General features: G+C 36.7%; 1 protein-coding gene across 2 annotated transcripts in view; it reads left to right on the forward strand.

The window, feature by feature from the left end:
- LOC306857254 (receptor-type tyrosine-protein phosphatase gamma-like) overlaps window positions 1-25,256 on the forward strand; it is a 232,741-nt gene that overhangs the window by 183,592 nt on the left and 23,893 nt on the right. For both annotated transcript variants that reach the window (XM_079397099.1, XM_079397100.1), the window contains exons 8-14: window positions 3,800-3,992; window positions 9,503-9,687; window positions 12,172-12,280; window positions 12,388-12,437; window positions 13,139-13,901; window positions 17,406-17,538; window positions 24,044-24,135. In XM_079397099.1, the coding sequence (XP_079253225.1) occupies window positions 3,800-3,992; window positions 9,503-9,687; window positions 12,172-12,280; window positions 12,388-12,437; window positions 13,139-13,901; window positions 17,406-17,538; window positions 24,044-24,135 (1,525 nt within the window). The remainder of the gene's footprint in view (window positions 1-3,799; window positions 3,993-9,502; window positions 9,688-12,171; window positions 12,281-12,387; window positions 12,438-13,138; window positions 13,902-17,405; window positions 17,539-24,043; window positions 24,136-25,256) is intronic.

Here is a 25,256-nt window from a genome sequence, read left to right on the forward strand (position 1 = left end):
GAGCTCTAAATGATTTCCTCTTTTCTTTTATCATCCAAATTGCTTGCTTTTCTCTCAAAGTCAGCTCCCTCATCTTCATCTTGGTTTGTGTGTGTCATCATCGAATGCAAGATTCAGAATACAGAAGTAATGGATATAACTGATACGACACATTCCCTGCTTTTAATATCTGAAGAATTAATGCAACAGGACACAGCTGATCACTTGGAAAGACCTGTGAGGCAACTGCTCCAATACTTATGCTCACATCAGATAGAGGGATGAAACTCTAAAAGTGCTGAACTTCTTAGCTGGTAAAACATGTATGCGTTAAATCACCCAATAATAAAACGTGACATTTTGTAGTTTTGTCTCATATTCATCTTTTAATCATATTTGTAAATGTCTTGATTCCACAGCCAACAGAGCAATTTTGTCTTTACTGTTCCAATACTTTTGGAGGGCACTGTACATATATATATATATATCATATTGTATGTGTATGTTCAAGGTCATACAGTATTGTTGTCATGTGAATTTGTTAGTCACAATGTATATTAATAACTATTCTTTCAACAGTTGGCTAGGAAATTAGCCAACTGTTATTATTATTAAAATATTTTTTAGTTTCAGTTAGTTTTTTGTAGCAGCATTAATGCCAGGTTCTGTCATGAAACTCTAGATGGCTCAGGCTGATGGTTCCTTACTACTAACTGATGATATTCACATAGAAATTGAACCAATTGCTCCAATTGATTGGCACAAGTTGATTGGTTCATGTTGCATATGCAGCCAATGAGCTTACTGCTTTACATTTAAATGCCTGTTAGCATTCACTAGAGCATTTGCTTTCACTGGAGAATTCATGGGTAACCCTCCACCTTCCCGAGCTCCACCTTTATAAATCTTCTATGCGTTATTTTATATGCTATTTGTGCAGCAGCAGTATGTCTAAAATACTCACAGCACCGTATCTGCATATGTATTAGCAGTAGCAAGATCCTGTACTTGCTTTGCAGCACCAGCTATAATCTACAGCAACAGCAATAACCAAGAGCAGCAGCAATTCAGCAGCCGCAGCGTAGCAGATCTATTCAACCAAGACCAAATAAATTAACATTGTCATATCCATTATCATGCTAAAATCTTCCAGAAGTTGTCATGAAAGAACTTTAATTAGCATTCTTGTCTTCAATATCTTCAACAACTATGTTATATCTTGCTTTATTTTTAAGAGTGCCGCCATTAATATCATGCCATTTTGAGTTAAAAAGGAGTTACTTTAAAAAATACCCCAGTGTTCTCTTCTTGTGCTCCATCTAGCCATATATGAACACAAGCACGCATCTTATGCAAATACACCACTAAGAAATCCATAGACAGAGGATATTTGAACCAAAAAATATTCCAGGCTAATATGTTGTGTTGCACATGCTACAATTTTTCTTTATTTAAATTTCTGTTGAGACAGATTGGCATACAGTAGATTCAGCTCATTTAAAAGCCCATTTTAAGGGTTTGAATGCAAATCAGAAAACTAACAAAGTGAGAAAACTCTTGAAATGATGATGTCAAAACTTTGATTTGCACACATTGAATACAATGGCATAGTGTTGAAAAAGCAATTTGCATTCAAAGTAAAATTGGGCTAATGGGCAAAAATCTTAAAGTTTTAATCATTTTTGACAAGGTGTGAAGGTATTTACATGAATTTACATATAGTCGACTTATTATGTATAACCACTGAAAAATGCGCAATAATATCCCAGATTTTTTCAGAAGTGTGAGTCACCATCAGTATCCAAATGTTCTGAGTCCATCAGATCAAAACTGCAGGAAGTGATATGTGTAACGGTCACAGCTCAGCGAGCTTTCTACAGGAAGACACAGTCCATAAAAGCTGCCCACAGAAGCTTTCTGCTTTCATTTGACACCTCTTAAAGTTATTTTGTTCCCATTCGTCTCTGGGTGATTTTGTTTAAAAGGAAACACTGCTGAGGCACATATAAGTGAGTCTAGGGAGGAAGACCTTCAAGACGTTGTCCTTCACTCCCCATTTTTCTTGCTCCTTTGTTCTTCATCAAAGCAGGAAGTAGGTCACGGAGACTAGCAGACGGAGCTCTGGGGCGCTTTAAGAGCTGATCGATGCTTAGCCAGTCTACTGAATTTGCAACATCTGGAGCATAGGTGGACATCACACACACGTCTTGCAGTTTGCCCCAAGAATGCCCTGTTGCTGTGGTTAGCCATAAAGGATTACTCAACCATCAGACTACAACATGTCCTTTAAGCAGAGACGCACACAAATGCACAGATGTGTGACCCAGAACGGCCCTATTGCTGTGATTTCCCACCAGGGATTACTTAACCTTCTTACCCATGATGCACAGTCATTGCATAAACATACACACACACAAATCTGTGCTGGATTACTACACAATAAGATGCGTGCTTTTGTAGCTGGTGCCCACTCCCAATAAGCTGTTTACAAGCGTGTTTTTTGCATATGAGGGATTAATAGATGAGGATTGTGATTAGGAGATTATTCGAGAGCGCCATATTGATGCAGTGGATCTCGGTGTGGAACTCAAAAGCACAGGAAATTATGTCACAAATTAGACTTTGGGGTGTATTGGTGCCGGAATGTAGGATTTGACAATGCTCTTGAGGGTTTCTATTAGGAGTGGGCGATATGACCAAAATATTCTACCATATATAGACTTTTGATATGTATCGATATATAATATATGTTGTGATTTTGCTGGGTTTTATAATATCAGAATTTGTATACCACTATATCACAAAATACTAAAAATAGCTTTACTAACAAAAGTAAAAAAAAAAAAAAGAATCAAGCGTCGTGAAGATAAGTGAACAGTCAGTGCTAAATTAAAAACAAAGAAACAAATATAATATAAATGTCAAAAACAAATTAGATTTTTTTTCAAAAATAATAAAATAATTTTATTACATGCTTAATATATTACATATATATAATTACTGTTTGTCACTTTTTATAAAAATAACACGTTATCAGTTACTAAGAAGGTTACAACACAAAAACAGAGCAGCTGTCTTTGAGAAATGTTGTAAAGACACAAATGCAAAAGTCTTGTTAGTTGCAAGCGGTCTCAAAAACAAAACTCTTCAATATTTCAAAAATTCTATGCCATGAAGTGCGCCAAGATTGGTAAATCCAGGGACAGTTTTTCTCTGGTGGGGTCATTTCAAAAAAGAGTGAAGCGAATTTATGTGTATATAACAACCTTGATCCAAAGCTTAGTACGAATGAATGCAGGAACAAATGAATGATTTTTTTTTATTATTATTGATTTATGAACTCTTTTACCTGTGAGGTATTTTCCACTGGAGGTTTAATTAAATGGTCTTTAATTGCAATGACATTTTTTTTTCGTGCCTTCAAAGTTCTGTTTCTCATTGGTAGAGCCACACACATTCCCACACACACAGCCTGTGCTTCCTCTTACTCTGTGTCTTAGTTTGAAGTGATCCATCAGATGACTTCACATTGGGGATAATGTAAAGAGGACAGTGTGTGAGTTCAGCTGAACATTCAGAGCTTTTAGAAAGCTGGAAAGGGATGGAGGCTGAAGGTTAGTAAGGCATTGCAAAGGCGAAAGTAAGACAGACGGTCGGTCATGTTTTCAGTCTTTGATCAGCCTGTGAGCTAAAATAACATTCCTCTGAGTCACTAGTTTGGAAGGAGGGAAAAAGACACTCTGGGCATCTTGGGAGATGACTTACTGAAAAATTAGAGACAGATATAAAAAAATACTCTCTCTCTCTCTTTCTCTCTCAGCTGGAAGCGTTCTATTCCATCTTCACCACCGAACAGCAGGATCATGTTAAATCCGTGGAATACCTGCGTAACAACTTCCGCCCACTCCAGAGTCTGGACAACCGAGAGGTCTTCAAATCCGCCGTCAAAGACGCTTGGCTCCCTGACTTGACTGACATCCTGGGGAACCCATACGGTACTGAGGCTTCTAAAGGTGGGCGGGCTCTGCTGACATCTGATTGGCTGGCAGCTTCTATCAAGCCAGATGTTTGTACATGTGAATCACGTACACTGTATTCATAAGCTCTAGAATCTTTTTGGAGACAAATTTAGATTCAAATAGATTCAGATTTCCCTCGTTAGTGCTTACTCATAATGCATCGCATAATGCAAGAGCAAACGCATGTGTGTCAGTGAGTGTGAGTGTGTGTGTGTAATGAGAGTGAGTAGGTGGCATATGGTGCTGTCCTCTGCTATTGTGTCATTAGACGCTCTGTCTTTACTTGCCTATTTTCTCGCTCATTTCTCTGCTTGCAGGAAATGCACAGGATTGCAGCTTTTCAAGGACACGCTGTTTTTCTCACCTCTGTCTATATGCCACAGATCTGCTGGTGTCCAAAAAACCTTTTTTTTTTTTCCTTGTTGAGGATATTTGGACGCGAATGGTTGAAGCATTCAGATGTACACACACATTTGATTTTATATCATTATGGGGACCTTAATTTGGCTTCTGTTTTTTTTTGTGTGTGTGTGTAATTAATGGCAATATACCCTTGGTGAGCATAAGAGACTTTCAAAAACAGTTTTTCTGACCCCAAACTGTAGTGTGTATATTTTGTATATTACACGAATCCAACAATTACACATTATTTAGTTTTTTCCCTCCTAAGGGCCAGATATATTAAACAGGGCAAATTAGCATTAGAGCGCAATTCCATAAAAGCGCCAATGGGATGGGAAAATTCTGCATGTGATTTACTGAGAATGCGCTCATTACAGAGAACAGATGCAACCAGATAATTTCCATAATGACCAGCGCAATCTACCAAGAGCAGCACAAATTACCACCTGCTTTAAGACATTTTGTTTTGGGCGTTAAATAATGGCGCAATACCAGTAATTTGACTAGCGCAAACGTTCGTAAATTGTGTTGCATGATTAATTTGAATACTCTCCTCCCATAAATTTTGCATCTGAAAGGGAAACTCCTACAAATGCATATTCAATTAGGTAAGGCACAAAATAACTGCGCCCATGCCTTTTCAGCGCTAATTCTTCACCGTGTGTCTTTAATAAATCCAGACAGTACTATTTTAATGCTAAAAGATGGTTTATGCTGGCGCAAGCTGTTAGGGAATCTGGCCCTAAATGCTTTAAAATACTATGCATTTTTATTCATATTGAATTATTCAATCTATTAACAGCCCTAGTTTCATTTCTTCTGTCCCCAAACTGTTATAGTTATGTAAGGTATCGAATTTTTTACTTCTGTTGGAAGCCTACATTTTGATATCCTACCCAGCATTGAAGCCATATTTACAAACACCAGGAATATTCCTCCTGTAAACTCCAGTTCATATTAGTTATTTTTCATGTGGAGATCACAGCGGCACTTGACGCTTGTGTTAAGAGGAGCACTGAAGCCCTTACGTGGGTCATGTGACAGGGGTTTAACCCTAACAAACGAACAACTACTACTGTCATTTTTACATCCCTTTATGAAGGCCGTTTCCTTATGGGAATATTTGATCCACACAAATTGGCAAACAAGAATACACACCCACTCTCTTTCAATACAGACAAAGGTTGTTTACCCCATATACACAAAAACACTCATCCTACACACTCTTTCCCTGTACAATATGGAGCATAATATCTAGAGGGCTTTAACAGATATTGATTGGCACTGGAATTGTACTGCGGTAGCTCCTCTCATTTACAGTTCGCTCACATGTTCATAACATCTTGCCTGGTGATCCATGGTCCAAGTATAAGGCCTCATTCCTCACAGCTCAAACACAGATCACAGTACACAAATGACAGGCAGAAAGACCACACCATCCTCGTCGCCTTGGACAGGGTAAAGAGGTGACGTCTATACAGTTCATGGCCAAACTGTGTTCCCTAGAGGAGATGAAGATGGAGACCAATACAACGGGTTTTACCTCAGTTCTTCATTGCTCTTCATTTTTGGACACAATTCTTCTTTATACAGTAGCTGCTCTTACATTGAGAGCAAAAATAAGTTGTGTGTCTCTTCAACAGATGCATTTATGTATTTTATTTTGACCCTTGGAGGCTTTTTACATTGGCATTTTAAAATTTTTAAATAATTTTTTTAAGTAATAGGCTATTTTCTGTCCTGTTTTAACCCCCCTCATGAGAACGCTCTGTTTGAATAGTCGTGGTGGATTGTAGATTTGGAAGAAGCGCCGACTGCTGTGATTGGCTGACAGTAGGTTTGACAGAATCCGTCATAGATTAGGTTAAAAATGCATAAATATTCTGTACATATCAAACAATCTGTAATAACAAACAAAGCAATAGTGATCACGTAATAAAAACAGTTACTCACACTTGTGTTTTGCAACATGATCGGCACAGCATCGTCTTTTAGTTTCAATCTTTCTGAAAATCTGCCTCAAATTGTGCCTTGTTTGTAAACGAATCTGTGGTAAAAATGAAGTTAATAAAGGACCAAGTTCTTACTGATGCGATCTAGAACTTCATTAAAGTTAATCCACTCTTTCCTAATGTTGGGATCAGAAGGAAGGCAATGCAAAGACTGATTTTTCAACAACTTGGCACTGCACAATGTCTTGTTGTCTTTTTGAAGCCATTTTCATCGTTTGGTTTCTGCATAGACCTGCTTTTGACGCTCTCATTATTTACTCTTCACGCGCGAATCGGTGGGCGGGACTAAACAGGCAGTGATGTAGAAGCAGGCATTGATCATCTTCTGCGAAGGAGGTGTTTAGGCACACTATTACATCAAAGAGTGGCAACTGGCATTATATATTGGTTCAGAGAAGGAAAACCAAAAATGCCACAGTATATATGTATATCCACTCTAGGACAAATTAAAAGTCCTCAGGCCTAAAACTACCAGTAGCTGAAAAAGCACAGAAAGCTTGTTAACGCAGATCCAAAAAATTCCAGGTGATTTGAATTACTGAAATTGCACCAATCCTTCTAAACAGCTGTTTAAATTCCAATTCAGAAATTAATTTGGGTGCTTGGAAATATTCTGAAACGCCGTAATATGAAGAGAGAAACACTTCTCTTATCGCTCTCTGGTTATACGTTTAATTTCAGCTCCATGCAAAATTGATTGTGGACGCCGTGCGCTGTCGTCGAAGAATAAAAAGGGAACAGAAAGGATAGAATAAAGAAAAAAGGATGAAAGGGTGGAGTAATAGTGTGATAGAAGCTGAAAACAGAAGCATATCAATGGTGCCTGCAGGCTGGAGCTGAACTTTTTGTCAGCTTCGATTAATTCAAAAGACGTGCTGGATCATAGCTGAACTCTCCCTCACAGTAGGCAAAACAGCCGAATCAGTTTTATCAGACTATAGTACAGACATTTCCACCTGCGAGTGTATACAGCTTGCAAATGCGTCAATTTAATTTTCTTTTTGTTAAACATTCAATATTTCAAGTTAAAGTGTGCGTAATCAGGGCAGTTCTTGTGTGGCTAATGCGCACACTTGCTTTGAGATACAGTTTATTTTCACTCTTCTGTAGTTCAAAACCTGTATCTTTTTAAAAGAAAGCTTTTTTCATCCAGTGGTAAAATATTCTTTTTCTTGTGAACTGTTCCGTTAAACGGGTCTTTTTCGAAACAGCCGCTCAAGGTTAACAGAGTGTTTGCACTTTCTCTCTCTCTAATCTGACTTCTGCTCTCACCTTCTCTCCTTTCCTGCTTCATCCCTCCATTAATCTCACTCTCCATGGTCAACAAGCCGGAGGGCCAAAGATGGCCTTTTTATTAAACATTTCCCTGTGCATCTCATAAGAGACCTGCACTCTCGCGCAGTAACCTCTGCAACTGTGTTTCTGAGTGGGACGAGAGAGTAGGGATGTGCTGCACAGTTACGTGGATGGAGAAGATGTTATGATCAGGCTTTTCTTCTTGGAATTCTGTTGAACATAATATAAAATTCATTATTTAAATTATGTTTTATTACCAAAATTCGGGAGGAGCACGTTCAGATAATTAACCTAATTAACATGAGAAGAGCACAATCAGTAATCAACCCAGTTTACAAGATAAGAGGCGCGTATTTATACACAGCAGACTTACCTCTGTTCATTAACAGTTTTCCAGCATCCCTCCACCACCCCTTGTCCGCACTTACAACTATTCCTGTCCTGACCAAACTGACCAACCAATAAGAGTTGGGTTTTTGTGAATAGTTGTTTGAAAACCAGATTTATCATGACAGTCAGGTTTCAGAAACAAAAAGTAGTACAGCACTTTATATACTAAGAGTACATTTAAAGTATTTGTATTTCATGTTTTCTGTAAGCACCACCTACTGTCAGAGCGTGATTTTGATTTTCAGCCCATTTGCCGTTTTCCACAGATTTATTACATGTAAAATCAGACCACTTTTTGTGCCAAACATTCCTATTAGTGTGAACCGTCTTTAAGGGTCCCGTATATTACTGTTCCTGCATCCCAATCGATACTTATGATATACGCTAAAAGTGCTGTACGTACTTTACTGGTGATGGGAAAGTGCATATTTTGAGTAATAAATAACTCACTCTGCAGGTTTTGGGACAAACTCAAACTTTAGATTTACAATTCATTATTGCTTAGCTTCATTAAAAAGTGACGCAGCAGCATTCCTGACTTTTAAGAGAACATCTTAAACTCATCTTTCATCGCGCAAGGAGTTGTGGGTGGTAATACTGTCTGCATATTTTTATTATACTTTTATATCCTATATTCACCGTACCATGATTTGAAACCCGGTGCTTTCAATCTTGAATATCATCTAGGACGAATTGAGATGTTCATAAGATTTTGAACATAATTCCCCCATAAACTCTTACCAGAGGAGGCTGTTGAACTGTCTACGAGGTCTTATTTAAAGGACAAGCTTCCATCCTCAAAGGTCACAGTCACGTTTGTGTGCTGTAATCACGAATGCACGCCATCTGTGTGAAAGTCAGGGCAGGCATCACTGTATTCTTTATGCAGTATGATTACGGCATTACTTCTCTCGTGATTAGAGCTAATAGAGGCTTCGGCGTGAGGAGTGATGGTAGAATTAGTTTAATTAGCATTGTTTTGGATGTAATGGCTCCCCTGTGGCTGTGGGAGGGAGTGCTTTGTGTGTGTGTGCATGGAGGTGTGTGTTTGTCTATATTGCATGCATTTTAGGAAGACCAAAACTAAAGAAAATTTAGGGCTTCTTCTGTTAGATTTCTCTACGAATAGAAGCTCACCCCTACGCACGCTGTCAGCCGCCAGAAACTGTGGCACGCTCGGTGATTAAACACCTTCTGCTGGGGAGATTAACAGCAACTTGGATGCTGCTGGTGTTTACAGAGGGCATGACACAATTCAGGACACGTGAAAGCCGAGTAGATGTAGTCAATGGTCTAACAGAGCCATCTAGTGGCTGTGGGATCTAAGGGCACTAATGGAGCTCAAGGTTAGAGTGGTGGCAACGAGTTAAACACACATTTTCGTTCTTTCTGTCTTTCACGCAGCATGCAGCAGTGCCCCGATCAACATGAACGTCCAGCACATGAACAAGACAGCGCTTGTTGTTCGATGGTCCCGTCCGGAGATCACCTACGAGCCGCCCATCATCAGCTACCACATTTCCTACAGCTGGACCAGAAACGATGAGTCATATGAGGAGACGTATGTCAAAGGGAGTGATCAGAAACTGGTGAGGAATGTGTGTAATGGTCATCCATATCACAATATCTCACAATAATTGCTACCAATGATAAGGTATTTCTCTTATTTGTCTTATACGTAAAACTCAAATAGCATTCGCAACACACTTAACTTCTGTAAAGTGGCATATTTCCAAGTTAAACTGGATATTATTTGGGAAACAGTAGTAGTGAGGGGTTGTGTTTGCTTTATGTGTTTTATTATTGCTTGTTTTTAAGCAATAAGTACTTCACATTTCAGATTTGTGCAGCCTTTTCTTGGAAAACAAACTGGCATGTGAGGATGATGTTATCATGTCTGTAAACCCCTAGCTCATGGATAATATCCTGTAATCTCTCTTTCGCTAGAGCCTCAGATCCATGTTTGCAGAAGCGCAGTGAGTGTGACTGTGAATAAAGATTGTATTTTAGGTCGTCAGCAGGGGGCCGCAGCGGTAGACACCGCCCTTGGAGCCCACCATTTGAAAATACTAATGCACTAAAACTGTTTAAGAGGTGGAGATATATTTTAGACTCATTTCTCTTGACTTTCCATCAAGCACACTCTGTGGGGTGTGAAATTCATAACAGGCTGAGATTTCCGATTCTCTAGTCCGTAGGGGGTTGTGAGGCGACAAAAAGTCATTATTGTTCATTTTGTTCCCGAACAATCCAGAGTGCAGTTTTTTGAAAATGGCATGGCATCCCATCTAGGAATATCATCATTCCCTCCTTTCCCAAATTCCTTTCTCTTTTTTTTCTTGTTCCTCACTTTTTCCTTTCTTTTAAGTTCGTCATTTCCATTTTTATTTCCTCTCTTGTCCCAAGATGCTGCTATCTGGGTCAAATTAGTGGCCGGCTCGATTTTAGAGGGACTGCTTGCCAGATCAATAGAGAGGGAGTTTTTACTCCTTTTCATTTATAATAACGTAACACCATAGAGTAATACATGACCCTGGTCCACAAAACCTTAAGTGTCAATTTTGTCTAAATTAAGATTTACGCATCATCTGAAAGCTGAATAAATAAGCTTTCCATTGCTGTATAGTTAATATTTGGCTGAGATATAACTATTTGAAAATCTGGAATCTGAGGGTGCAAAAAAATCAGAGAAAATCGTCTTTAAAGTTGTCCAAATTAAGATTTTAGGAATGCATATTACTGATCAAAAATTAGGTTTTGATATATTTATGGTTGGAAATTTACAAAATATCTTCATGGAACATGATCTTTACTTAATATCCTAATGGTTTTTGGCATAAAAGAAAAATCAATCATTTTGACCCACACAATGTACAAATATACTCCAGCGACTTCAGACTGGTTTTGTGCTCCAGGGTCACATTTTTGAGTTGGGGTCTTCTACAGAATGAAAAAGAGTCAAACTCGTATAAATCAAAAAGGTGTTGGAGTGGAGAGGAACTGACGTCATTTACTTAGCGCAAGATTTACAAATACCTCAAGCCCACGGCACTTTTCAGCAGACCCCGAAGAGGTGAAGTGAGTTATGATAATGGTTATTGCTCATACACTTAGAATTGTATTGGATCTTCATTTGTCAGAGATGAAATAAGGCTGCCCGAGTGAGGAATTTTAATATGTAACGTAATGTATGTAGATAAAGCTGAATTTTCAATGCCACATGATCCTTCAGAAATCATTCTAATATGCAGATTTGCTGCTCAAGGAACTTATCAAAACATTTGTGCTGCTTCATATTTCTGTGAAAACCAGTATTCTTTGATGAATATGACGTCCAAAAGAACATTATTTATTTGAAATAGATTTTTTTGTAACATTGAAAGTGTCTGTCACTTTCAGTTTGCTGTCACTTTCGATCATTTTAATGCTAAATAAGTATTAGTGTTAATTTATTTAAGAAAATATCATTATTCATCTGGTTATAAGTGATGTTCACCTTAGGAAACACCGCTAATAAAGAATCAAATTAAATACTGCGTCCCCTCATATTATTACACACTACATTTACAGTGATATAGTTCATTTTGCATTGACTATATACTAATCTAAAGTGTAATGTATGTTAATATTTTCTCAGAAAGATACTGATAGTGTTGCATAATTTATTGATAAAGGTGTACATTATATATACAGCCTTTAAAAATAAATCAGCGCCTCTCGTGTTGAATCCCAATGTCTCTGTGTCCCAGCTGAGCAGCTCAGAGGTGCTTGAGGTGGTAATGAATATTATGTGAGCGAGAGACTGATAGAGACTGTCTATTTTCAATGCTAATGACTTGAGAAGAAAGGTGTTACCGTCAAGTGAAGGAGAAGAGAACAAGCTGTTCACCTTCATCCTCCAGACCTCTGTCAGGAGAGGTCACACTTCAAAGTGTGTCTAGCATTCTTCTTTTGTTTTGACTGGAAGCTTCAGATAATAACCCTTCCACATCACAGACTGACTTTTCTGAGGCGTATCTGTCCGTGATGTATTGTATGTTCACTGTGTGTGTATCATTGTGTGTGTATTTCAGGAGGCCATCATCGCACCGGTGTCGACTGATGTGCTGTATCTGTTCCGCGTCCAGGCGGTGTGTTTGAATGACAAGCGCAGTGACTTCAGCCAGAGCATGCTCTTCAGAGGTACAGGTCTACACCTGCACACACACAAGGCTTTAATGAATGTTACATTAGGTGTTGCTTTTAAAAGTGCTCTTTCTCATTCATGAGTGTGTTCTTTGTTATGGCAGCCAACACCACCAGGATATTTGAGGGCACAAGAATAGTCAAAACTGGGATGGTAAGTTTACATCTGTCCAGCAGGTGGCAGCACAGTCTCTTTGCGTAGGCATTAAATAAAGAAAATATACCTGGATATTAGTTATTATTTTTTTATTATATAATAATGTAAATGCATTTATTACAAAAATAATTTTAATAACCATATAGAAGGTACATGAATTATAATTATAAATATAAATATACTATATAGATATTATTATAATAATAATAATAAAGATTTTAAAATATATTTATTTTATTATTTATTGTAGAAGTATAGCAATATATTTCTATTATATATTTATATATAGTTTGTTTGTTTATGCAGTTAAGTCTGTAATATACAATTTATTATTCGAAAATTGCCTTAAACACATTACTCTAAAGGCTTTTGTCTTTTAGAAATGTTTTTGCCTTTTATTTTTATTTCTTTTAAAATAATATAAATGTATTTATTGCAAATAATTGTAATAAATACTATATATATGTGTGTGTGTGTGTGTGTGTGTGTGTGTATATATATACAATAAATACATTGTTTTTATTTAATATTTCTTCTAGATACATTAATACAATTAATTGCACATTAGAACTCAATGCAAATCCATAGTTATGCATGAAAAAGTTGACTCAAAAATGTCCTGGAACCTGTTATTCTGTTGGTCCTCATCCAGCTTATGTCTGGTCTGTATTAATTGCATGATTTCTTCCTGTCTCTAGCCAACTGTGTCCCCAGCATCCTCGGCAGACATGGCACCCATCAGCTCCGGCTCCTCCACTTGGACTTCCTCTGGTCTTCCGTTCTCCTTCGTTTCAATGGCCACCGGCATCGGCCCCTCTTCTAGCGGCAGCCAAGCGACGGTGGCATCTGTGGTGACCAGTACCCTCCTGGCGGGGTTGGGTTTCAGTGGTGGGGTCATCTCCTCCTTCCCCAGCTCCGTCTGGCCCACCAGGCCTCCGCCCTCCAGCCGCCAGACCCCAGCCAAACCCATGGTGACCACCACAGAAGCGACCTCCTCACCGGCCTCAGACGCAGAAGCCACCGCAGCCGCAGAGAACGATGGATCTGACGATGGAGGAGATAAGGCAGGGAAGGGTGAGGATGAGGATGGAGAAAAGAATGGAGAAGAAGAAGAGGAGGAGGATGAGGAGAAAGGTGCCGAGAGTAAAGACGCCAGAGTTCCAGACGATGTTGAAAAGCAGACGAATGGCTCCGTGATAAAAGATCCGCCCACAGCAACGCCGGATTCAACGGCAAAAGAGAAAGGAGATAACTCCACAGCGTCATCTAATGTCCCGGAGGATCATGTGGAGACAAGCACACATGCATTAAGGGAAGAGGACTCACAGGTGCTGCCAACCAGAGATCCAGTGGGTGATGATAATGTGACGGCAGTAATAGAGACCCCAGACAACACGGCTTATACCAGCAAACCCAGCAGAGAAGACCGCAAACACGTGCCTCCTTTCTCTATACTTACAGGTTAGAAACAAGCCTTTTTTTTCTAGTCGACCTTCATTTCTCTTTTTTGACTCCAAGGCCCACCGTTGTCCACAACAAAATTCGAAGGCCCCATGACTTTTCCAGTTGTCCATGATTTAATGGACGTACATTTTTAAAAATGTTTCATATTTTTATATATATATAATAATATATTCTCCATTAAAATATTTAAGAGAAAAAAAAATGTATATAACTAAAATAGATCAAAATGGTCATGGAGCATGGTTATTATAGTTAACTAAAAGTAAAAGACATAAAATAAATAAATAAATAATTTACTGTAGATGCCAAGGCCATATTTCTAATTTATTTTATTTTATTTTATTTTGTTTTGTTTTTTTTGTTTTTTTTTTTATTACTGAATGTACTAATATTGATTAAATTAAATTAAATTAAATAAAATAAACAGACATTTAAAAAATGACAAAAACACAACATAATCAATTTAAATTTCCAGTGAAAAATAGAAAATATCAAAATAAAAATGTTGTAATTCAAAATATTTAATATTCTAAACATCAACAAAAACTATAATTGTACAGTATGATGGCTAAAATAACACTGTCGTGGAGTTATAATAGTTCTTCAAAGACAAAAAAAAACAGTTGATGGGAGGGGATAAAAATTAAATATCTTGTTTTATTTGTTTTAGCTTATTTTAATGCTGTTTTGTCTTATTTTAAGTGATATTGAGACCGTTTTGTAACTTTGCTGATTCCCCCTAGTTGAGAACAACTGCTGAAAAGCAATGACATGGCACTCATTGTTTTAGTCTAAATTTATTAATTGGTTCTAAATAGATTAAAAATGCCAATCAAGCATTGTTTTAATTTCTGTATTCAAATTCATTCATTTTATTCAATAAAGTGAAAAATGTCAGGGTGTTACAACTGTCCTGATATTATAATGATGAAAAAAACATGAGAAAAACAATGACGGCCAAAGTCATGTGGTGTGACCAAAATGCAGAAACATCTCAGATAAATATCAGATCATTCGATGTCAAGGTAATATTAGTTCAGTTTTAAAATGCCATGTGGTGCAAAAACTTAACAGCATAACAATTCATATATTTTTTTTACCTTGAAAAATATATTTAAGTACAAAATAATGATTAAGGTGTGTACAGTCTCATGTATTCAAGAAATTGATGTCATTATTTTCAAGTCATATCCATATCCATAGTCATATCTCTTTTGTCTTTGCCCAGCCTTTCATACCACGCTAGCAACCACATAGCAATCTTTCACATCTAGCATTGCTTTGGCAAGTTTTGCATGTGCAACAGCACTCATCTGTTCAGCAGGAAACATAAAATTCATTTTCTTCTCAATAAACATTCAGTTCTTGTGATTTGTGGTCGTGTTTGCATCCCCTGAGCAGTGATGGTTTCATTTCCCTCTCTCACTCATTTATTTGTCCTTTATTTCCCATCTCTCACAGTTTCTCTTTGTCTCTCCCTCTTCCTCATCTCCTCTGTTCTCGTCCTTCCATCTTGCTTTCCGTCCCCTCTATTTGTTTCGGAGGCAGAGGGTTGGCCTAGTTTTCCGGTCCAGAGAGGATGAGAGCAGAAAACATTTTCAGCTGCAGGGAGTTAAAAAAAACAAAAAAACAAGAAAGAAACAGAGAAACTCCATATTTAGCTCTATGGCACTGGAGTTATGTTCATCCAGTGTGTGTGTGTGTGTGTCTGAGTGCTGTTCCTCGCGTGACTGCGGGTCTGTGTCTGACCATGCTGAGGCTGTAGCAGCATGGATTAGTTAGCAGCATGCTGTCCTGGACCACCCGAGGGGGGCTGCAGGTTTCTGATCTCTCTGTTCTTATGTTCGGGATCTGAGTCTGTGGTTTCCGCTGACTGTTTGGGGATTGTGTGTGTGTGTGTGGTGTGTGTGTGTGTGTGTGTGTGTTAGCTATAGACTGGTAGGGGGACCGTGATCTTGCCAAGTGGGATGTGTTCCTGACTCAACATCCTTCTTAGTCCTAGAACAGATTTCTATCAACCGATCAGGTTTTAGGGAAGGAGTCAGAGTTCAGGTTAGGACTGGGCATTTCTTTCTGAACCTAAAGGGTGCTTTATTGTCAGGATCAGGACAACCTTTCAAAGGAATGTTCTAGGGCAAAAAAAACTCATCTAGAAACACATTTTACTTGGCAAAATAGTGGTAACTAGAACTGTATTTGACAATAATTTTAAGTATTTTTGCATTTATTTTGAATGTTGAGTAGATGTTGTGTAAAATAAATGTATATTTCAGCAATTTGGGGATCTAATTAAATTGAATATTGTTATATTTTGAATAATTTAATGTAATTGTATTATTAAATTACTGCAACTGTGTTTGTGATAAGAAGGATAATAATAATAATGTTGATATTGTTGTAATTCATGCATTTTACAATTCATTTATTTTGAATGTTAAATAAATATTATGTTTTATATATATATATATATATATATATATATATATATATATATATATATATATATATATATTATATATTAATTTCAACAGTTAAACTATATATTATTGTATTATAATTTAATAATGTAGTTTTTTTTTAATTATGACAATTGTATTCATAATATAATTATATTTACTGTTTATGGTATTTATTATATTTTTGCTAAAATAATAATAATGTTGATATTATTATTATTATTAATAATAATAATAATAATTAGTAATAGTAGTAGTAATATTGTTATTATTGATGTTGTTAAGTAATGTATTTTTGTATTTTGAATGTTAAGTAAATATTGTGTAAAAATAAATGTTTATTGCATTTTAGCAATTACTTAATCTAAATTATTATATTTTGAATAATAATATAATTTATTATTCAATTATTCCAAATTTAAATAATAATAAATGTTGTTATTAATAATAATAGGTAGTAGGTATTAATAATAATAATTCATGTTGATATTGTTATAATTAATGCAAGTACGTTTTCATTTATTTTTAATATTTTATAAACATTATTTTGAATGTTAAGTAAATATTGTGTAAAAATAAATGTTTATTGCATTTTAGCAATTTCTTAATCTAAATTATTATATATTGAATAAATTAGTAATGTACTTTATTATTAAATTATTGCAAGTTTAATAATGAAAATAAATGTAATTAATAATAATAAGTAATCAATAATAATTAATGTTGATATTGTTATGATGAATTTAATTACTTCTGCATTTGTTTTGAATGTTTTGTAAACATTTTGAATTGAGTAAATTGTGTAAAATAAATGTTTTTGAATTAAATTTCAGCAATTTGTTAATCTATTTAAATGTAATATGATATTATGAATAATTGAATAAAGTAATTTTATGAATTTATTGCAAGTGTATTATTATTGATGATGATGATGATAATAATGATAAGTGTTGGCTAAATATATTTTGAAACATTTCTGTTTGCTATTTGTTCAGTGTTGATAGTAGTGTGTGTGTGTGTGTGTGTGTGTGTGTGTGTGTTTCAGAGCGTACCATAGTCTCCAGCATGCACCCAGGGCCTGCTTCAGCACGGATGGAGTGGATTATTCCTCTGGTAGTGGTGTCAGCGCTCACCTTCCTCTGCCTCATTCTGCTGCTGGCCGTCCTCATTTACTGGAGGTGAGACACTCATCCAAACTGACACATTCACTGCCTGGTTCAGACTCAATGAATCACTGACAAACTGACTGACTGCTGGAGTCACACTGACTCTCCGGATGAATCACTGATTTCCCGATTCTTTGATTGAATCACGGGGAGTCACACAGACGGATAGCTTTACCCTGATGGACTTCAGCTGGTTTATTGCGTTAGAGTTTGGCTGACTTGTGTATGTTGGTGTAGCTCTGTGTGTGTTTGTGTCCGTTTGGATCCTGTAGCTGGTAGTTTATCACTCTGGGGCCCCTGGCATCCCCGAGGGCTGGAATGAAAAGCAGTTGTGTGTGTGTGTGTGTGTGTGTGTGTAAAGTGTGGGTGATGTGTCTCTTGTGACAGTAAGTAAGACAGAGAGAGGCCGTACTCTTCCCTTAGGGCACCTCTGAAGCCATTGAGGTGCTATAGAAATGGCTCTCGGGGCCCAGTTTCCATGGTCACACCCCAGACTGAGTGAAAGTGGCTTCAAACAATATATATATGTGTGTGTGTGTTATAGAGTATAAACTACCATTCAAGTGTTTAGAGTTGGTAAGATTTTTTAATGTTTGATTAGTTAAATGTTTGATTATTAATGTTTAAAAGATATCTGTGAAGCTATATATATATATATATATATATGTATACCTGTGATACTTTTTTTCAGGATTCTTTGATGAATCAAATGTTCAAAAGGACAGTATTTATTCTAAATGGGAATCTTTTGTAACAATATAAATCTTTACAGTCACTTTTTATCAATTACAATAACATATCCATGATTTATCAATATATACAGTCAAACCAAAAATTATTCAGACACCAAAAATATATATATATTTTTTTTACTAGTGGTTGCAGGACACTATAGTTAATTTATGTATGTGAGGATAGCAAAATAAAGTCAATTGTGGCATATTATACCCCAAAAGTCTTCATACAGTGGAATACCAGTAAAACAGATCAAAATTGGGACCAAAAATTTGATTTTTGTTTTTACTTTTGGTACTTTTTTCAGGATTCTTTGATTTAAGAAAAAGTTAAAAGGAAGAGCATTTATTTGAATGATATATTGTTTTCTAATTATATAAGTTTTACTATCCCTTTATCACATCCTTGCTGAATAAAATATTAATTTATTTCAAAAAAGAAAGAAAAAGTAGTGATCCCAGACTTTTAAACAATAATATATATTGTTACAAATGATTTTGATTTTGAATAAATGCTGTTCTTTTGAACTTTATTCATCAAAGAATCTTGAAAAGAAGTATCACAGGTTAAAAAAATATATTAGACAGTTTGTTTCCAACATAATAATAATCAGCATATTAAAATGATTTCTGAAGTATCATGTAACACTGAAGACTGGAGTAATGCTGCTGAAAATTCAGCTTTGCACCACAGGAATAAATTATATTTCAAAGTATTTATAGAAAATAGAAAACTGTTATTTTAAATTGTAATAATATTTCACAACATTACTGTTTTTTTCTGTATTTTTGATCAAACAAGTTCAGCCTTGATTAACAGAAGAGACTTCTTAAAAACATTCAAAAATCTTACTGATCCAAAATTGTGAAGGTCAGTGTAGTTGAACGAGTGTTTGTGTTTGTTCGTTTGCACTCATATGCCTCTCTGGATATGTTCTCCTCTCTAGTGGCCAGCTGATAAAGTCTCTCAGGGGTTTTGATCACACGATGTCTCGGTTTAGCAAACAGCTCTGGAGCAGGCCTGTGCCAGGACTGTCTCCCCTGGTCTGGGCTCTCCGCCCTGGGCCAAAAACGGCCATCTGTTCCCTCCTCTGGAGCTCAAGGGCCATGCAGTAGCAGGGGGTCGTGAAATATTTTGAGCTGTGTAACCACCGCCAAATCCTCTACTGCTTGATAACACGCACATCCACGCAAACATACTTGACCAGGCACAAAACCTCTCCAGAGAGAACATGCATCTGTCATAGCACTCATAATCATGATGTGCCACACACCACTTCCCCTTTCCCCCTATAATTAACATACACCCAAAAAATGAGACACAAGCTATTATCTGATGCGGTTTCTAGTTGATCAAATTCTTAGAATATTGGGAAATGCTTTGTGAATCTCCTGGGCATTAATACAGCTGTAACGTTCAGTCATCACACACACTCATACACTTCTCCTAATGATTGGTTGTGCGTGCGTGCGTGTGTGTGTGTGTGTGTGTGTGGGGGGGTGAGGGTCTTTAAGTGTAATCTGTTCAGTAGACTGACTGAGATTACCCTCAGCACTACATGCTAATGTCTAAGTCTGTATCAGATCAGATATCCTTACCTTCTGTCACTGAGTGTGTGAGAGTGTGTGTGTGGCATGTGTACATGTTTATGTATGTCTCTCCATATGTTCACAATAGCATACAAGTGAATGTCTTCCCACATACATTCTTACATGTGCATGTGGAAACTATAGAGCTGACGATCTATTTAAACTAATTAACAATTAATGTGTGTGTGTGTGTGTGTGTGTGATACTCTAGTGTGTCTGAAGTCCATCTGGAAACATTAACTAGGGTGTGCCACTTCCTGTGGCAGTGTCAGAGCAAAGTCAAACAATCATTTACACTTGAAAAGCAATTTCTCAACAAGTACTTTTGAAAGTACCTTTTAAAAAAAAATCCTTAAAGCAAGATACATTTATTCCACAATATATGCATGAATATGAATGAAGCTGAATGAAAGCCTTTATCATAGTGTCCAGTTGGACTGGTTACAGTTTTTTTCAATCGCTAACATCCATTTGTCCAATCTGTAGTCACATCTTCAAAACTCTAAACACAATTAACACAACATCCATCTCTTGTGACCATACAATTAACACAATTCATGTTGTTTTCACACAATATTCAGTCAGTTACCATGTTTCTAAAATGCTTAAATACCAAATAATCATGGATCTTTCTTATCTTTTTTACAAATGCTTAAACACAGCATGACAGAAATGAAGACCTAATGTTCCAAACTTTAAATATAGCCTCTACTTCTGCAACAAAAGCAGCTTAAAAGATCTGCTAGGAATTATTTTAATTACTAATAATTGAGAAATGGCTGATTCCAATCTTAATGAATAATTCCAAGTCTTTCCATACGTGGCCATGCTCAATAAAAAGCCAGTCTCTTGATTGGTTTTGTTCAAAACAATACCGAACAACACAGAGAAGCATAAAAAGAATGAAAATGTTGGGAGGAGGGAGAGTTGGACGAGGAAAAGGACTGGTTGGACTAGGGAGAGGAGTAGTTGGACCAGGACTGTCTGGTTTGGTTCAGCTACTAAATCAGACATCAAGAGACTACAGCAGACAGTCATATTTGTGCCCCCCTGCCCAACCTCCAAGATTGCGGAAAAGGGCTAAGAAAATCACTTTGGACCCCACACACCCTGCCCACTCTCTCTTTGAACTGTTGTCTTCTGGTCAGCGATACCAACCACCAGAACAGCCAGGCACAAGAACAATTTCTTAACGCAGACTATATTCAGCCTAAACAATTGTAAAACATTCATAACAATACATTATCCATAATAACTGACACGTTTATACAGAGAAAAACGAAAATTGTTCATTTGTGAACTGCACACTTGTAAATAACATATCTGTACATTCATTTAAACTTTTTTTTTTTTTTTTTTTTTTATCACTGACTACAATTCACTCACACATGCAAAAATGAACTTGCTGGGTGAATTATTATTGTTGTTGTTGTTATATTTTTTAATGGATTTCATATTGTATGTTCTATACAGGTCGAACTGAGACATAAGTAATGCAGTTTTTGTAATGCCATTAATTGTTAGCATTTTGACAGTCTATGCACTATAATTGACTACATGTTCCTGTTGGATAGAAAACCAGTGCTAATGTTTTGACCGAATGAATCGGGTGTTTCGATAGAGTTAGTATATGAAGAAAAAGTTATTCAACATTTTGAAATGTAGAGTTTGTATTTATTTAACAAAATGTGGTTTTGGCCAGAAAATTAAGTATTTGGCTAACTGTGTGATGTAGGTGTGTTGCTGTGTTAAGAGTTTAGAAAAAGGACTTTAAGTATTGGTAAACGCTTGTTAGCAATTGTAAAAAAACTGAAAAAAACCTAAAGCATTTCCTGACCGCCCTGGCTCTGCTTTTGTTCTACAGATCAGACCTGTTGAGCATGTAGGTTCTCAGTGCCTGCAGGGAGGGTTTCTCTGATGCTCTTAAGCCAGGATTTAGCTAAAGATTATTTACAGCGGAGAGTTGGTTTTTACATTGTAATTGAGGCTGGGTTTCACCTAAATAAAAATAAAACAATCTGTCAGTTACTTTTCATGTTTTGATTAAATGAAAGCATCTGACCAGGGATGTTAAGTTCTACAGAGGACAAAAAAAGCATCATAAAGTACTATAAATAAAATCCACAAGTCTTGTGAAGCCATACCTTTCTGTCAGGAACAGGCCGTTATTCTGTAAAATTCTTCCCTAACGCCTTTCAGATCTCATTCATGTTTGCATATTCAAATGTAAAAAAAAAGCACTAAGAGATTTGAGATCTACAACAAAGGGTGGGATTTAAATATTGGTCTGTTTATCATAACAGGGTTATTATCAATGACTATTTTTTTTAATTGTTAATGAAAATAAAGCTGAAATAAAATATAAATATTAGGTAAAAAATGTAAACTTAATGGAAAAGATAAATTTTGTCAGCTAAATGAATGTTAAATTAATGCTAAATGAATAAGAACAAAAATTATTAATAAAAATATGACAAAAAAAATAATTTAAATTAATGAATAAAAATGAAACCTAAATAGTAATAAAAAATTATAAAAATAATAAAAGGAAAAAAATAATAGTAAATAAATAAATGATACTAAAATAATACCTTATCACACAATTGTATGGTTTCAGAAGACTTTGACTATAGTGCATATATGTGTGTGTGTGTGTGTGTGTGTGTGTGTGTGTGTGTGTGTGTGTGTGTGGTATTCTTCATTCTCTTGGACAGAAAAAAGAGTTCAACACAAGAATGGAGTAGTTGGACACAAAGGAGTGTCCATCTGGAAGGGTGTGTGTGTGTGTGTGTCCAGAGGGAAAGGCAGCAGGTGTCTGTGGTTTATCAGAGCAGTTCTGGACTGATCTGGGATCATTGAACTGTTCACGTCTGACCCCAGCAGCTCTAACTCTTGTGTAAATCCCTGTGCATGTGATACACCAGGACCAGCCCTCTCTCCACCCCCTCTCTCTCATTCTCTCATTGCTCGCTCACTGCTCTGTTTGCTCAGCGGCAGCATGCGGAGCCTACAGTCAGTCACCTCTCCTAAAATTCCTCGTTGTTTGCAGGGATGAACAGCTTATGTTCTCTGCTGTGCATCAAGTACAGGTAGGACAGACGAGACTCCCGCTGGCTTATGGGGTTGACGTCCAAAACTTGGAGTTTTTGTAACTTTAGAACAACCTTTTAATCTCTCGCTGTCTTTCTCTTTCTGTTTGTTTCTATGGATTTTGTTTCTTACCTGCTTATCCCTTTTCTTTGCAAAGTGAAAGAAAGAGGTAAAACCAGTTTACAGCTCTCAAACTGGAAACAACTGCCAATAATTCATCCTGACAGTCCGGGTTTCTTTAAGAGTTTGTTTACTTTGTGTTATTTTCTAAATGGACTTCATGCAGACAGCTGATAGACGTTTTAGTTTAAAATGCATAGATAGAAAATGTACCACGTGGATTTTAGGAGTAAAAAAGTGTGGGGGTTTATATTTTATAAGTTGTGCAGAAAACTTGTCTAAATCTAACAAAACCTCCTTTAGGAGGCATCAGGAAATATCCTCAAATAAAAATTATAATTATTTAAAATTATTATTATTTACTAAAAAAAATAAATTATTACAGAAATATTACTTTTTTCTAATATTTTTTTTCTAATTATAATTTTATATTAAAACTTAATTATAAATTACATTTACATTAATTACAATTATCTTATCATTCACTCCCTTAAATCACTCTATTAATCACACGATTTCTATTAATTTCTGATGTTGAACACAAAAGGAGAAGTTTAGCAGAATGTTCAAGCTGTTCTTTCTCTACAGAGGATGAGGACTAAGGAATGGACAAAAATGGCCCCATTAAACTCAAAGTATGGATAAAAAGAACTGTTTGCACAGTTTGCTAGAAAATAACTACTTTTTTTTATTCCACATAATACAAGCCATACAGGTTTGTAAACACATTTTTACTTTTTTTTTTTTTTTGTCATGTGTATTGACGCTCTACAGAGTGTTTGAAGTGTAATGCTGTAATCTCTGTTTGGAGTGTTTAATTTGCTCTTTGAAGAGCAGGTTCAAAGTTCATCTTGATCCTGTCATACGAACCCAACAGCGTGTGTGTTTACTCTGGTGGGGATTGTTACCTAAACCACACCTCATGGAACCTCTAAAGCAGCATTGAACGGCCTTTATATCACTTGACTGTCTCTCTTCCGCAGGAGGTGTTTCCAAACGGCTCATTTCTACGTCGAAGACAGTAACTCGCCCAGAGTTGTGCCCAATGAGAGCATCCCAATCATCCCAATCCCAGGTAGGAGATTTCTAACAGATCTCAGATGAGTCAAACACTTACATGTGACGTAAAGACACACTCCACTTTGATCCAGTGTTAGGTGCGGAAGAAGTCATAGATAACAGGTGCTTTGATATGATCTAATGTCAATACAGGGATATGAAACATTGTATGCATGTGTCTTTCTTGCTTATTTTACGTTATGGGTAAGAGGTTGGATTACATAAAATTTTTACAGTGCTGAGATTGAACAAAGCTGTGTCTGTCTTCTCAGTGTTTGTGTGGAATAGACTCCAACTCTGCGCTCTCTACAAACTGTTATTCTGTGCTATTAGTGTAGAATCTAAAAATCCATTGCTGCATTGATTCTGACATGAAGTGGCTCTAATCAAGTTTTCAGCTTCTGGGAGACTGGGAAGAAAATAACTGTTCACAAGCATAGGGCACAGGGTGTAGCACCACCTTTTGTTTTTTGTTTTTTGGGGGGGGGGGGGGGGTTCTCCTGTTGTCTTCAAATATTGTATGGTTCTTGCACTATTACTGTTTACTTTATTACTGTATACTTCATTTTTTTGTGTTCCACTCCATCTTGTGCATAGCCTTGTCCGCACAGCTTTCAAAGTATACAGATGAACATATGCGCAGTACCATATATTGGACTCATTTGGTGTCCGCATTCACTTCGTGTCCACCTTCTTATATGCCGACTGTCCATGCAGACACTTTTGATCACAAAAATGATGTCACATGGACCATCGCGGAACCCTAGACACTCTGGTGACAGCTAACAACATCCTGGAAGCCATCAAGCAATGTCCTGACAACCACCTGCAACTACCGACAACATCCTAGGAACCTCTAGCAACCATTTAGAACTCTCCAGGAACCACCAAGCAAAAGTCCTAGAAACAACTGCAACACCCCATAAACACCCCAGCAACCACCAACAACACCAGAGCAACTTCCTGGCTGGAAACGCCCTAGCAACCACTTAGACATATCCTGGCAACCACTCAGAACATGCCAGCAACCACCACACAAAGACCTAGCAGCCATCCACAACACCCTAACAACCAACAACAACACCCAATTAACTGCTTGGCCAGCAACGCCCTAGCAACCACCTAACAACGTCCTAA

Source organism: Barbus barbus, assembly GCF_936440315.1.
Source record: "Barbus barbus genome assembly, chromosome: 37".
Lineage (NCBI taxonomy): Eukaryota > Metazoa > Chordata > Actinopteri > Cypriniformes > Cyprinidae > Barbus > Barbus barbus.